Source organism: Saimiri boliviensis, chromosome 11 (genome assembly GCF_048565385.1).
Source record: "Saimiri boliviensis isolate mSaiBol1 chromosome 11, mSaiBol1.pri, whole genome shotgun sequence".
Lineage (NCBI taxonomy): Eukaryota > Metazoa > Chordata > Mammalia > Primates > Cebidae > Saimiri > Saimiri boliviensis.
Window position 1 is genome coordinate 101226126 of NC_133459.1, and position 16049 is coordinate 101242174.

The window sequence follows — 16049 nt, forward strand, 5'->3', positions numbered from 1 at the left end:
ATCAAAGGTAAGACGGGAATGGGACTGTGTGCTGGGTTGGTTTTCTACGATGTCTTCAATGACTGGCAAGTCTCCCCACCCAGTCTGCTCACCAGAGGGCCATTCCACACACGCTGCCAGCTGACTCTCCTTTCCAGTAAGAAACAGTCAGCCTTCGACCTGACAGGGAAATAATGAGTACTGTACCCCCTTCATCAGAACATTTACATTTTCTTTTTGCTATCACTATATATACATGTTTATTTTACTGAACCGATTGTGAGAAGGTAGCATCATCATGTCACTCCTGAGTACTTTAGCATGTATCTCCTAAGAATATTCTCTTGTGGAACCAAAAGATCACCATCATATCCAAGAGGTTAACCTTGGTACAGTATTCTCTATTGTACAGTCCATATTCAAGTTCCCCCACTGTCCCCTCTGTCTTTTACAACTTTTTTTCTGATCTAGGATGTATTCAATGAATGGGTATCGCATTTTGTTGTCATGTCTGTTTAGCTCCAAAAATATTTGCATTTAGCCAAGTGTTTTCTAAGGACAATTCCTAAACTCAAGGCTCCCCCTCCCTTTCTATTTCTCTGAAGTCCATCGTTCACCCAGAGGACCAGCAGAGTGATGCACAGCTCTCCAAGAAACTGGCTTGCAGACCTGGGTGACAGACATTGAATCCAGTTCTAGGAGTGGCCACCCAACCCTCAGGTCAGGCTTTCTAGTTAACCGACTCCTTAGTTGCATCAGGCAGACTTCATCTGTAACTGAGGGGTTTTAAAAAAATTACAAGTGGTTTTATACCATAGGGAAAAAGGTTTTGTGTTTTGTTTTACATTCCAACTTCTACTTTAGATTCAATGTGTAGGTTTATTACAAGGATAGATTATGTGTTGCTGAGATTTGGAGTGTAATTGAACCCATCACCCAGGTAGTAAGCATAGCACCCAATGGGTAGTTTTCAACCCTCCTCCCTTCCTGTCTCATCTAGTAGTCCCCAGCATCTATGGTTCCCTTCTTTACATCCATACATACCCAATGTTTAGCTCCCACTTATAAGGAAGAATATGCACGATTTGTTATTTCTGCATCAATTTCCTCATGATAATGTCTCCAGCTGCATCCATATTGCTGCAAAGGACATGATTTTGTTCTTTTTTATGGCTGTATAGTATTCCATGGTGTCTATGTATCACATTTGCTTTATCCAATCCACTGCTGATGGGCACCTAGGTTGATTCCATGGCTTTGCTATTGTGAATAGTGCTGTAGTGAACATAAAAGTGAATGTGTATGTTTTGTAGAACAATTTATCTTCTTTGGGTATATACCTAGGAATGGGATTACTGGGTCAAATGGTAGTTTCATTTTTAGTTTTTCAGAAATCCCCAAGCTACTTTGCACAGTGGCTGAACTAATTTACATTCCCACCAACAACGTATACACGTTCCCTTTCAGATAAAAAGTTTACAAGTTTAGTTTCTTGTCCACTGGATCAATTGTCTTGGATTTATCACAAGGATCTTCCGCATTTAAAATAGAAGAGGCATCATGCTGAAGAGGGAGGGAAAGGCCCGACCTTACACTAAAACCCTGGATGGAGGATGGGGATGGATGATTGTGTTTCATTTTTTCCTGGTAAGAATTTGCTTTTTCCCCCCTTTCCTACTGCCTGAAAGCAGGATTTCTGGGGAAGGCCTCAGAGCTGCCTACAAATAAGATCACTGAGGAAATCTTTGGCATTTGAGTTGGGGAGGGGGCAGGAGCAAGGCCAGGAGCTGCCCCAAACTGCTAAAGTCAGAGGCCCATGCCGAACCCAGGAGAAAGCTGAAAATGCCCCTAGAGTGAAAGCAGAAATGTTCCTAGGCTGGGCACAGTGGCTCATGCCTATAATCCCAGCACTCTGGGAGGCCTAGGTGGGTGGATCGCTTGAGGTCAGGAGTCCGAGGCCAGCTGACTAACATGGTGAAATCCTGTCTCTACAAAAATACAAAAATTAGCCAAGCACAGTGGCATGTATCTGCAGCCCCAGCTACCCAGAGGCTGAGACAGGAGAATCATTTGAACTCAGGAGGTGGAGACTGAAGTGAGCCAAGATCCTGTCACTACACTGCAGCCTAGGCAACTGTGAGAGACTCTCTCAAAACAAACAAACAGAAGTATTCCTGAATCTAGTCCTCTGTTCTTCCTGTTTACCACCTCCTAAACCTGAGAATGCTTAGTCACAATCATCAGCTCTGTACTGGCTGCAGGACAATTAGGATTTGGGGATAACCATACTTTTAACCATGATAAAAGTAGCACTGGGAAGTGCGAAAAAGTGCTTTGGGAATGGTCTCCCCAGTTCAGCCCAGCATAGATATATGTAAAAATTTTGGTGCCACAAAAGAAGTAGCACTTGAATATAAATTTTCTCAGCAAGGCAATTTACTACTATAGAAGGGTGTGGCTCACAGATGGAACAATGGTGAGCACACACCTGGACAAGGGAGGGAAAGGGGTACTTATTCCTGATGGAGGTCACCCCAATGCTGTGTCATTCCCCTATTGGCTAGGGTTAGACCGCATAATCTAGACTAATCCCAATTGGCTATTTTAAAGAGAGCAGGGATACAAGCCGAGTGGCGGGGTGGGTAGTTTGGCAGGGAGGATGGTTACGGGCAGGTTGGTTATGGGCAGGTCAGAGCAGGTAACCAAGGGTGAGCTAGGTCAAAGGTGACCAGAGCAGGTGACCGGGGCAGGTGACTAGGATGAGTCAGGATGGAGCAGGGGACCAGAGGAACAGATGTGACTACTGATTAGAACTGGTATAACTGTTTACTGAAATTACAAGGAAGTTAAACTTTAAAATGGAAGACAAAAAACTGAAAATACTGAAATACTGATTCTTTGAAGAGAAGCTTGGAGTTCACTATGTCTAACAGATTTAACACTGCTGACATGGCCCCTTCCACCGAGAAAGGGTGGGGACCTCTCCTCTGTTTGGCCTGCTGTCTACTTCCCAATCCATCCCCATTAACTATAGTTTACCCTATCTGTATTTCTTTTTCTTTCTTTTTTTTTTCTTTTTAATACTACCTGTATTTCTAATGTGTTTGGAAAGGGAGGAGGACATGGATTTTGAAAGGGGAGGCTGATTTTTCTCCTTCACCCATAAGCAACTAGACTAGTAATTCCAGTTTTTAAATTAACTTCTTTCCCCCATCCTCCCAGGGGTTGAGGTGTGATAGTGGTGATCTGCATCATCAGCACGACCATTCTAGAATGTCGGTGAATCCCACCCCAGCTATGCCCCCACACAGCTCTCCAGAGAGTGGCGCCAGCTGCACAATTCTTGTTTCCAGAGTTCTATTAACTTTGGAATGCACTCACAAAAACATCCTTTGCTTGCTGACACTTCTCTCCTACTGGGCCCTACGGTAAGCAGCTCACAGGGAAGTATAGCACAGGTCCTGGTGCCTTCTAATAATCCTATAGTTCACATGCAGATAACTAAGAACTCTACAAATAGATGGTGAGAAAATATCAGGCCTCCTCCCTAGTGATAGAGAAGCAGCATGTAGGGGCAGTGGTCCCCAGCCGGGATTTATGTAATACAAAACTCTGCACACCTAACAGTAGTACTTGCTAAACATTAGCTTCAGTACTAAAGAACGTGGAATCCCATTTTTCCCCAGAAATGTTACTAATAAGGAAACGAAAGGATGCCCTAAGTCCTTCCTGTGGCTGGGCCACCTCCCCACATCATAGGCTTTGCAAAATGAGCACTGTTGGTGAGAATCTCTAATTCTCTTGCCTTTCTCTCTGGTAACCACCTTGACTTTTTCTGCATCATCCTCTGAGAATAGAATGGTTTTTGACCAATTTAGTTGCTGGTAAGAAAAACCATCTAATAACCAGATTTATAAACACTGTCCCACTTTTAGGGTGTGATATACTGCTTACTAAGCACGAAAAATGCACTGGATCCTCAAAATGTTAACAATAAATTCAGGGGCGAATCCCCCACAGTTGTGATGCAGATATTTGAATGACTGTGCTTTTGTTTCTGTATGAGTTATGTGTTCTTTTCTATAACAGATGAGCTCCTGGTAAATGAAAATAACAATGTTCTTTGGAAGCTTCCTACTAAAAAGAGAGAGAGAGAGAGAGAGAGAGAGAGAGAGAGAGAGATTCATTCTAACCAACTCATCACACTTTATATATGTATGACTGTTTTCTGTATACAGTCTCTTACTAGACTGAATGTTCCGTGAGGGCAGCAGCGTCCATGTCTGCATTGCTCATGAGTGTATGCTCGTTACTGTAAGCCCAACACCAGCATACAGCCTGGACCACAGTAGGCACTCAGTAAATACTGTTGGTGGGTGGATAGATGGATCAATTGATAGCTGCATACATTTACGAATAAACAAATAAAGATGAAAGGAATAGGACATGAAATTGAAGAGATGAGAATGGCCTTTGTCTTGAGGCTATGAGAAGCTAATGAGAAAAATTAAGCAGGGATGCGACAGATTTGCATTTCAGAAAAATGTGATGAGCAGATGCTACTGAGAGGTCAAATAGCATAGAAATAATAAGAGTCTACTGTTTTATCAACAAAGAAGTCCTGGTAACCTTGATAAGAGCTGGTACGTGGAGCAGTGGGGGCTGAAGGTAGTGTAGTTTATTTAGTTTTCAGTGGAGTAGTGGAATGACAGAAAGTAGAGATATCTACTAGACTATTTTTTTTACAGAAGCTTGTCTGTGAAGGTCAGGAGGAGCTAGGGTGATACTAGAAAGGAACTCAGGGTAAGTTGTTATCAGATAAAACTCACTTGGATAAAGCCTGGCACCTATATTCAAAATAAGCCACTGAGGCTGATCCAACTCCTTTCCCAAGACGATAATTAAAATAATCTAGTAAGGAAGCTCTTATTGGAGGTGGGGTGTGGGGAAAGCCTGCTTAAGGTGTTCCTGACAGGTTCAACCCAATCAACTGCTCTTACACAGAAACAGAAAATGAGGGGACTGGAGAAGTTCTACGGTTTTTGCTTTATTTTGGAGTGAGCTATTTACAATGCATAATGTGGACTCTGGCGACAGAATTGAAATCCACCAAGCTTCGTCTAAGACATGAGATTATGGAGGATAATGCAGATGTAGTCTGCTAAATTAACTAAGGAAAAACCTAGACCTTGGGAGAGATTTTTTAATATCTTTGAGTCAAAACAGAAACAAAAATGGAAGACTTCAAGTTAAGGGATGGGAAGCACGGCAGGTGCAAAGGCTCTGCCCTTGGTCTTCTTGATAACAGTGGACACAGACCCAGTTATTCCAGACAAGTCCTAACCATTCACTGCTGCTACACCCAGACACCAAGGACAGACCAGAGAGGAAGAGTTCTGAACTGGGGGACCAGTAGCTAGCTAAATTTAGGTAGCTAAGAATATAGAGGTCAACATCTTCTAGACAGCAGCACAGAACTCATGTTCACAGAACAAAAGGAAGATTATTTTACAGAATGACACATTTTAGTGTTCCTTGCTCATGAGAGGACACAACCACATTATTTTGAACTGAGAGAAGAAAGTCTAGGTAATTTGAAATCTGTGTCTAGTTTCTAGCCTAACCTCCAGCCTGAAAGAAATGCCTTAGAGGAAAATTATGGTTATAAATTGCCTAAATGGGGGCCTGATAAAATGTCTTTGAATATATAGTCCTGGTGTTTATAGCATTGTACATTCTAAATAAGTTTTGTTCCTTTTATTAAATCAGAATGGAACAAATACATTAAGAGACTTCTTCCTCACCACTTGCACTTTTGCAATTTCTGAGCATCGCCAACAGTGATGTGGATGAAAAGGGGCAAGTCTTGACGATTATTAAAAAGCAGGGGCTGAGAGAGGGAGGCGTCTAAGAGGAAGCACATCTCTCTCAGGTGAATGGGTGGATGATACCAACAGAAAAAAGTGAAAAGAGCAGGCATAAGGGAAATGTGACCTTATGTTTGGGCAAGTTGACCAGACGTTATAAAGATATGATAGACAATTAGGAGTCTGAAGCTCTCAGGAAAGTAGAATGGAAACCATAGATCACTGTTCATGCATTAAGTGCCAAATATTAAGTACTTCTTTTTTTTTTTTTTTTTTTTTTTTTTTTTTTTTTTTTTGAGACGGAGTTTCGCTCTTGTTACTCAGGCTGGAGTGCAATGGCGCGATCTCGGCTCACCGCAACCTCCGCCTCCTGGGTTCAGGCAATTCTCCTGCCTCAGCCTCCCGAGTAGCTGGGATTACAGGCCAGTGCCATCATGCCCAGCTAATTTTTTGTATCTTTAGTAGAGACGGGGTTTCACCATGTTGACCAGGATGGTCTCGATCTCTTGACCTCGTGATTCACCCGCCTCAGCCTCCCAAAGTGCTGGGATTACAGGCTTGAGCCACCGCACCCGGCCAATATTAAGTACTTTATCAGAATTTTCTCAATTAATCTTCACAGTCTTATGAGCTAGGTAATATTTTCATTCTCCCCACATCATAAAAGAGGAAGCTTAACACATGTGAAATGCAAAGCAGTTTGCCCAGTCATGCCCCAGTAGGAAGCACAGCCTGGCTGCAAGTTAAGGCAGACTGATTGCAGAACGCTATTCAGCTATACCACCTATGCCATATACTACTATGCCCTGGGTGGTAATTAAAACCTTGGGAATGAATGATTGTCCAGGGAGCAGGTATTAAGCTAGATGAGTACAGAACCGTAACAGATGAGCAGAGAAAGTGGAATTAATGATAGGGAACCTAAGGCTTCGAGGTTCTTTTATTATTATTACTAATTTTGAGACAAGGTCTCGCTGTCACCCAGGCTGGAGTACAGCAGCATGATCACAGCTCACTATACTCGACCTCCCAGGTTCAGGCAATCCTCCACCTCACCCTTCCAGGTGGCTGGGACTACAGGCGTTATACCACTATGCCCAGCTAATTTTTTGTACTATTTATAAAGACAGGTTTTGCCATGTTGCCCAGGCTGGTCTTGCACTCCTAGGCTCAAGTGATCCACCCACCTTGGCGTCCCAAAGGACTAGGATTACAGGCAGGAGCCACCATGCCCAGCTGGTTTTGTGGTTCATAAGCAATACACGGCCAGGTTGAAAGCAGAAGTGGCCTTGAAAAGCCAATGCTATTGAAACAAGGAGAAAAAGAGGGAAGCCCCCCGAAGCCCCTGCAGACAGTGAGTACACAATGGCTCCTGGGCTTTGAGAGCGAATGCAATCATTAACAAATTAGCCATAGGATTAGAAATTATGGTTTAGGAGCCATACAGCTGGAGGCTACAAGACTGACTCTCCCCAAATTGCTCCCGGGGATAACATCACTATTGTAAAACCTAAGATGGGTGCTTGAGATAATTTGCAGACCCCGCACTTGAAGGATCAGCTGGCACCACCAAGATTAATAAACTGGCTCATCTGGTCATGGGGGCCTCCCCACCCAGAAAGTGACTCGAGGCAAGAGGGCAGCTTTTATAGAATTTCATTTCTGACCCAACCAATCAGCACTCCCAACTCATTGCCCCCCACCCTCACCAAACTATCCTTAAAAACTCTGATCCCCAAAAGCATGGAGAAACCGATTGACATAATAAATTCCAGTCTCCTGCACAGTGGGCTGTGTGAATAACTCTTTCTCTACTGCAACTCCTATCTTGATAAATCAGCTCTATCTAGGCAGCAGGCAAGCTGAACCTATCAGGTGATTTATTTGGGATAAATTATTTGGTATACAGCATTGGCATGCCTATTCCAAAACTGTGAACTGAGGATTAGATGAGATGTTTCCATTTAAAATGCTCAGCTACTTTAAAAGGAGTGACTTCCTCTATAAAATATGGGATGTATAATGAGGATCAACCAATAAAGCAAACTGATAGTGAGCTGAGGGAATCAGACCGTCTAGTAGCTGTAACTGCATCTATAATGGCTCACTTACCACCTGAGTTGGACTCTGGTCTGCTTTGATTTAGGTGAATGTGTTTGTGATGGGGATGACCAAGACTTTTGCAATTTTCTTTGTGATCTTTCAAGAGGAGTTTGAAGCCACCTCAGAACAAACTGGTTGGATTGGATCCATCATGTCATCTCTTCGTTTTTCTGCAGGTATAAGGCTAGCAATAAGCTTGCTGTCCAACAAGAAGAACCACAAAGGGCAATTCCAAGATTCCTATTCAAGACTGAAGTGTTGCTAAAATTCAGGTTCATTTACTGATATGTAATGCTGAGAAAGTAAGGAACTGCAATATTTAGCTTCCACTTGACTTAGCAACAAAGTTGGGAGAATCAGCATTCAAACAAAGCAAGCTGAAGAATTATTAAATGCCATGACTCAGAATTTCATGCATTGCCTTTCGAGTCTGGTGATGCCTTAATAAAGGTTCAGTGAGGCTGGGCGTGGTGGCTCACGCTTGTAATCTCAGCACTTTGGGAGGCCGAGGTGGGTGGATCATGAGGTCAAGAGATCGAGACCATCCTGGTAAACATGGTGAAACCCCATCTCTACTAAAAATACAAAAATTAGCCGGGCATGGTGGTGCATGCCTGTAGTCCCAGCTACTCAGGAGGCTGAGGAAGGAAAATTGCTTGAACTCAGGAGCCGGAGGTTGCAGTGAGCAGAGATCATGCCACTGCACTCCCGCCTGGGTAACAAGGGTGAAACTCCGTCTCAAAAAAGTCAAATAAAATAAAATAAAAATAAAGGTTCAATGAGTAAGGCCCTCAACCTGGAAGTTAGGCCATGAAGTTCTAGTTATCTAAGTATACTCAAAAAAAAAAAAATTTTTTTTTTTTTTCCGAAACAGATTCTTACTCTGTTGCCCAGCTGGAGTGCAGTGGCATAATCTCGGCTCACTGCAACTTCCACCTCCCAGATTCAAGCAATTCTTCTTCCTCAGCCTACCTAGTGGGGATTACAGGCACCTGCCACCATGCCTGGCTAACTTTTATATTTTTAGTAGAGATGGGGTTTCACCATGTTGGGCAGGCTGGTCTCGAACCCCTGATCTCAGCTGATCCACCTGCCTTGGTCTCCCAAAGTGCTGGGATTACAGGCATGAGCCACAGTGCCCCAAAACAAATTATCAAACCATTTTCTCTTCCTTTATTTGGAGCGGTAACAAGGTGGAGGGGCAGTTAAGTGATTCAACCTTATTCTAGCCACTGACCACCAGACGCAATCTTTTTGTGGAGGTTCTATAATGCATTTCAAAACACTTCTCCAAACCTTATTTACAATCAATATTTTCTTTTAAACTCCCCTTCCAAAAACCAAAATAGTGTGGGACTAGTGATATTAAGAAACCCAGTATGAAAACCTTTTTTGAAGTATACACAATACATCAAAGTATACAGTCCTCTTGCTTTCCTTGTCATTTGTTTAAGTCGCGCATCAGAGGATAAGACATGCCAGATCATATTTACATGGTAATTGCCTGTGTTTCTTCTCTTAAGGTCCCCTGGTTGCTATTATTTGTGACATACTTGGAGAGAAAACTACCTCCATTCTTGGGGCTTTCCTTGTTACTGGTGGATACCTGGTCAGCAGCTGGGCCACAAGTATTCCTTTCCTTTGTGTGACTATGGGACTTCTACCTGGTGAGTCAATTGCAAATATGTAACCATAGAAGGCTGGGTGTGGTGGCTCACACTTGTAATCCTAGCACTTTGGGAGGCCAAAGCGGGTGGACCACTTGAGTCTAGAAGTTCAAGACCAGCCTTGGCAACATGGTGAAACCCTGTCTGTACTAAAATTAGCCAGGCCAGTGGTGGACGTGCCTGTAGTTACAGCTATTTGGGAGGAATGCTTGAGCCCAGAAGTCAAGGCTGTAGTGAGCCGAGATTACACCACTACACTCCAGTCTGGGTGACAAAATGAAATCCTGTCTCAAAATATGTGTGTGTGTGTGTGTATATATATGCATGTGTATATATACATATATATACACCCACAGACCCTTCCCTTCTACTGTTCGTGGGTCCAAAAGGCCTAGTGGTATTACCTTGGATTCAGACTATCTTTTCTGGTACCAGGCCACTTAATGTGAGAGTAATTCTAAACTATTATGTTTTTCTTTTAGGTTTGGGTTCTGCTTTCTTATACCAAGTAGCTTCTGTGGTAATTACCAAATACTTCAAAAAACGATTGGCTCTTTCTACAGCTATTGCCCGTTCTGGGATGGGTCTGACATTTCTGTTGGCACCCTTTACAAAATTCCTGATAGATCTGTATGACTGGACAGGTAAGTCATTCTAAGTGTCTTTGCTATCAACTGTGCAAGATTTAATGTTCAGCTTTCTCCCTTTGAGAGCTGGAAGTTAAGACTTTTAGAGCAATTGATTTCACAAGGTATTGACAGAGAGGAAATAAGCCTAATTTCTAAAGTAAACATGCTTCTTTTTCCTGGAGAATATATAAGCAGAAGAGATCTTGAAATACTTGCAGGCTTTGCCAGCTCACACAAGCAACTCCAAATTCACCATAGGGCACAATGTCTGAGGAGATGGAGAGCATTCTGTGCAGCTGGAAACAGCTTGTAGTGACAATGATACTTCAGGGGAAACAAGGCTTCCCCTCTCCCCACCAAAACACTCACTTTTCACATTTTCCCTTTAAGACAGAAATCTGCATTTAAAAAACGCCTCTTCCATCGGACTCACTAAAATAGATGAAAAAGAAACAAATGCTTTGGTAAAAAGAGTATGTTCCTTAGTAATATTTTATATAATGTCAATAACTATAAATTTTCACAAATGAATTAAAAATTACTCATATCACAGTTTTCTAAGACATTTGGATTAAAATCTTAAACTACAGGAAAAAATATATGTACATGTGTATATTCATATGCCTATTGTTATCTACATGGCAGTTTTGTTGAATCTTTCCTAAACAAAAAGCCATTCAGGGGCCAGCACGGTGGCTCACACCTGTAATCCCAGCACTTTGGGAGGCCAAGGCAGGCGGATCACTTGAGGTCAGGAGTTGGGAGACCAGCCTGAACAACATGATGAAACCCCGACTCTACTAAAAATACAAAAATTAGCATGGTGGCCAGCGCCTGTAATCCCAGCTACCCAGGAGGCTGAGGCAGGAGATTGACTTGAACCTGGGAGGCAGAGGTTGCAGTGAGCTGAGATCACACCACTGCACTCCAGCCTGGGTGACACGGCAAGACTCCGTCTCAAAACAGACAAACAAATAAAAAAATTATTCAGTAATCTCATAGTGAATGGAACCAGCTGAAAAATCCCATGATAGGATAGCAGAGCCTATAGCCCATTCTATCTTCAGAAGCAGCACACAAGTCATAGCTCTGATCAGAACATGCTGAATGCAAGCAACTATTCCGCTTCAAAGGCAAGATTAACATCTGTCATCTTTTAAGGAAGATCTAAAACATATCATGAGATGAAAGGCTACCCCCACCTCCTTTCATCTCATGATATGTTTTAGATCTTTCTTTTGAGACAGGCTCTCATTCTGTCACCTAGGCTGGAGTGCTGTTCCTCAATCTTGGCTCACTGCAACCTCCACCTCCCAGGCTCAAACAATCCTCCCACCTCAGCCTCCCAAGTTACTGGGACTACAGGTGCACCTGGCTAATTATTTTGTATTTTTTGGTAGAAATGGGTTTTTACCACATTTCCCAGGGCTGGTCTTAAACTCCTGGGCTTAAGTAATCTGCCTGCCTCAGCCTCCCAAAGTGCTAGGACTACAGGCATGAGCCATTGCACCTGGCCAGCTGTACCCTCTTCTAAGCCTGTTTCCAAATGATTTCTATCATCTTATTCTATATTTTCTGTACCTAAATCTGTACTCTCACTTCAGGATATTTAAATTTTCTATTTAATTTTTTAGCATTTGAAATGTCCTCCTCTCACTCCAAAAACTTGCCCCTCTACTTACACAAACCACCACCACCACCTCTTTTATCCCATCTATTGGTACAGATTTCTTTTTTTCTATCTCCAAAGCACTACACTGATACAGCAGCGTATATGCCTAATACATCAAATCAGAGACAAAGCAATGTTTTCAAGAATTAATGGACTATGCCAGCGGGGCCTCTTCTGAGCCTAGGAACACAAAGCAGTATTGTGACCTGAATGGCTTTTTTTTTTTTTAATTGCCCAATCTCCCCCTCTTTTTTTAGGTGCCCTTATATTACTTGGAGCTATCACATTGAATGTGGTGCCTTCTAGTATGCTCTTAAGACCCGTCTGTATCAAAAGTGAGAACAATTCTGCTATTGAAGATAAAGGCAGCAGTCTTTCTGCACATGGTCCAGACGTATGTGGAACAGAAACATACTGTGACAAGACACAAGAGTCTACCATCAAGGACAGTACTATGCAGAAGGCTGGACTACCTAGTGAATGTTTAATAGTCTCACAAAATCAAAATGAAGAGTTCTGCAATGGGCCTAACGGGAACAGACTGTTACTAAAAAGTAATGAAGAAAGTGATAAGAAGGCTACTTGGTGGACCTGCCAACAAAAACTCCTTGATATTTCTCTCTTTAGAAATCCTTTCTTCTACATATTTACTTGGTCTTTTCTCCTCAGTCAGTTAGCATATTTCATCCCTACCTTTCACCTGGTAGCCAGAGCCAAAACACTGGGGATTGACATCATGGATGCCTCTTACCTTGTTTCTGTAGCGGGTAAGAAAGCCCACATCAGCCTCTCACCCAAAAGGAAAGATCAACTTAATTCTACAGGTTTATTGCATTTTAACAATGTAATATTGTATTATTGCTGTTAAAAGGAAGTTGCTCTGGAGAAAGACTTCCCTGGTTCAAACTCCTGCTCTGAATTTCTTAACTGTAGGACCTTCAGCAAGTTACTTTTCTTCTCTGTGCCTTCATTTCCTCATCTGTAATATAGGGGTAATAGTATCTACCCTCATAAGATTGTCAAGATTGCTTAAAAAAGCAATGCATGTAGAGTTTAGAATAATGGATAGCCTGTAGTAAGCATTCAATAATGTTTTATTATTTGCAGCTAAGGATTTTTCTCTTGAATGCATAGTAAAATAGATAAAAACGACTTTTAAGGCTAGTCACTTATGGATTGTCTGATATCTAAAATAAATCAACATGTAAATTAAAAACTATTTTAGTTGACTATTCATAAAAATGTTTGGAGACAGAATGCTTGATCTAGAAGATAGGGTTTTAGCCAGGTGCAGTTGTCCAAATATGATCTCCCCATTTCCAGACTTCCTATTTTCAAATCAAGCATAAACTTGGGAGAACTCAATTCCTAAAACTTCATATGCTATTATGAGTCCCGACATCTGCTTTTTATACTCCAACTTTCTACATGACTTCCTCAAGACACTGACCTGAAGGTCTATTTGTCTTTTAGAAACTTCATTTTCTCACTTGCAGGACCTCTTGGACAAAGGGACTGCATGGCCTTCTGTGCCCAGGGTCTTCTGTAACCAGGGATTCCCAGTGTAGTGGTGTAAGTTTTCCAAATTCAAATCAGAAAAAAAAAAAAAAAAAAAAAAAAAAAAAACGCCAACTACGTGGGTCTTCTACACAACTCTAGAGGAGCCTTTTTTGCTTTTATATTAAATGTGTCTGGAATAGATTAAGTAAGTAACAGAGCTTACTGGTACACAATGAAATCATTTTCCCCCCACATATCCTGGCTTCGGGATGAGGTCATATTACTTGGGAAATGATGCCTTAAGAATTCGTATTTTTTAAAGGAGCCAGGAAAATAAAAGGATTTCAATATCATTCCAGGTATCCTTGAGGCGGTCAGTCAGATTATTTCTGGATGGGTTGCTGATCAAAACTGGATTAAGAAGTATCATTACCACAAGTCTTACCTCATTCTCTGCGGCATCACTAACCTGCTTGCTCCTTTAGCCACCACATTTCCACTACTCATGACCTACACCATCTGCTTTGCCATCTTTGCTGGTGGTTACCTGGCATTGATACTGCCTGTACTGGTGAGTAGACATACTCATCAACATTATTAAACCATTTAGTAAAAGCAAATATCAGTAACAACCTCCCCAACATACATATTTTGTATTAATTTCATAACTTAAAAAAACATATCAAAGACCTTAGCAACTCTGCAGTTATTTCCTGTCCAGTTACTCATCTTACCTTGTGTGTGAGGGGGAGGGATGGTAGGACTATTCGCATGGGACAGGAATAAAATTAAACCAAAAAAAGGGATCAACAGGATTCCTTTTTACTTATCAGTCTCCTAGATTAGACTTGTGTTTACTTTACTCCTTCAACTCCAGAGACTTGTTTGGCTCCTTTTAAGACATAATCTTAAAGAGATCCCTGAGAACACTTCAAGAAGAAAAGGAATTTCCTGACCAGTGTGGCTTCTCTCTTGAAGTGACTGCCTTGGTCCTGTGTACTTTCACAGGGCCATTGTTTCATACTTCCTCTTCATTTTTACCTCAAACTCACTCAAAGTCCTGGACCCAGATGGAACCAAAATACTTACACAAATGCTTCTGTGTTCTGGGAATCCCTTGGAATCCTCATAGGTTCTCCTTAGAACCAGTTCCTCAACACGCTGGAACAGATTTCCTAGGAAAATTCTGTTCTATCAATATTAGCGTAAGTGCTATAGGATATTATACAAAGTGTAGGCAAAAATCAAGCTTCCTAAAGTTGAAATTAATTCCTTGTGATATCTGATTACTTACAAACCAATGGTTGATACTTAGACCTTAAGGAATTCAAGAATATCACAATCTGGCTGGGCACAGTGGCTCACACCCAGCACCGAGAGGGACTATCCCAGCACTTTGGGAAGCAGAGGCAGAATTGCTTGAGCTCAGGAGTTGGACACCAGCCTGGGCAACATGGTGAAACCCTGTCTCTACAAAAAATAAAAAAATTAGCCAGGTGTGGTGGCACACACCGGTGGTCCCAGCTGCTTGGAAGGATGAGGTGAGAGGATTGCTTGAGCCTGGGAGGCAGAGGTTGCAGTGAGCCAAGATCACACCACTGCGTTCTACTCTGGGTGCCAGAGTGAGACACTGTCTCAAAAAAAAAAAAAAGAGTATCACTATCAATTCGTATTGTAAGTACCATTTCCTAATAGAGAAAAGCAGCAAGGTTTGGGGAAGAAAAAGTACCCATGAACCACCTAAAAAATTAAAATGAAAATAAAAACTCGTGTTCTTACCAATAAACTGAAAACACTGCCTGCCTAGCAGTTACTGTTCGCTATTAGCCCTCAGCAATTTCACAATATTGGGGGCAAAAGGCCATCTAACTTACCCCAGAAGTCACACTGTTCATAGCTTGATGACATAAATAGTATCTGTCCCTTTTAGGCATAGATCTCTGTAGAATTTCACCCTTAATATGGCTAACACTGAATTCTAATTCCTACAGGTTGATCTGTGTTGGAATTCTACAGTACACAGGTTTTTGGGATTTGCTGCTTTCTTTGCTGGGATGGCTGTCCTTTCTGGACCACCTATAGCAGGTAACACCTTAACCACATTCTGAACAAATTTCAGTAGCAATAAACGGAACCACTGATCTCGGATTAATGGTAACATGTAATGACAGTATCAGGTTAAAAGAAACAGATTAGTTCTGCTTTTCCTGTATCTACTCACTCCATCACCAATGAAGGTAAATCTGAAGGCTCAGATTCTTGTATTCTCTTAAGAGTGCCTTAAGCAGATTCTTATATTATCTTGGGATTTGTAGGGCAGATGTTGGATGTATGTCTACTTGTCTAGAGGAGATAATCCAGAGTTTTGAGTCTCAAAAGACTCATGTTTTCATTAAAAAAAAAAAAAAAAAGCTGGGCGCAATTGCTTACACCTATAATCCTAGTACTCTGGGAGGCCAAGGTGGGAGGATCACTTGAGCTGAAGGGTTTGAGATCAGCCTGGGCAACAGAGTGAGACCTTGTCTCTGTAAAGGAAAGAAAGAAAAAAAAAAGAACCACTAGCATCTTGTATCTAAACATGAGTCACTTTTATAGAGCTTGAAAGGTAGAGGCCTGACACTTTTCTTCTGAT

The 16049-nt window shown here is 41.9% G+C and overlaps 1 protein-coding gene and 1 long non-coding RNA gene across 3 annotated transcripts in view; one reads left to right on the forward strand and one right to left on the reverse strand.

The window, feature by feature from the left end:
* LOC141580322 (uncharacterized) overlaps window positions 1-16049 on the reverse strand; it is a 21141-nt gene continuing 5092 nt past the window's right edge. Inside the window, exons 2-3 of the long non-coding RNA XR_012512537.1 lie at window positions 1024-15942; window positions 1-159 (exon numbers count right to left, since the gene is read on the reverse strand). This is a non-coding gene — a long non-coding RNA (uncharacterized LOC141580322). The remainder of the gene's footprint in view (window positions 160-1023; window positions 15943-16049) is intronic.
* SLC16A4 (solute carrier family 16 member 4) overlaps window positions 1540-16049 on the forward strand; it is a 26884-nt gene continuing 12374 nt past the window's right edge. Inside the window, exons 1-7 of one of the 2 annotated variants that reach the window (XM_003933431.4) lie at window positions 1540-1626; window positions 7993-8125; window positions 9473-9616; window positions 10099-10260; window positions 12175-12684; window positions 13777-13988; window positions 15409-15502. In XM_003933431.4, coding sequence (XP_003933480.2) covers window positions 1540-1626; window positions 7993-8125; window positions 9473-9616; window positions 10099-10260; window positions 12175-12684; window positions 13777-13988; window positions 15409-15502 — 1342 coding nt within the window. Of the gene's footprint in view, window positions 1627-7121; window positions 7201-7992; window positions 8126-9472; window positions 9617-10098; window positions 10261-12174; window positions 12685-13776; window positions 13989-15408; window positions 15503-16049 lie in introns of those variants that run through there. The other variant, XM_010344010.3, reaches the window with a different exon arrangement.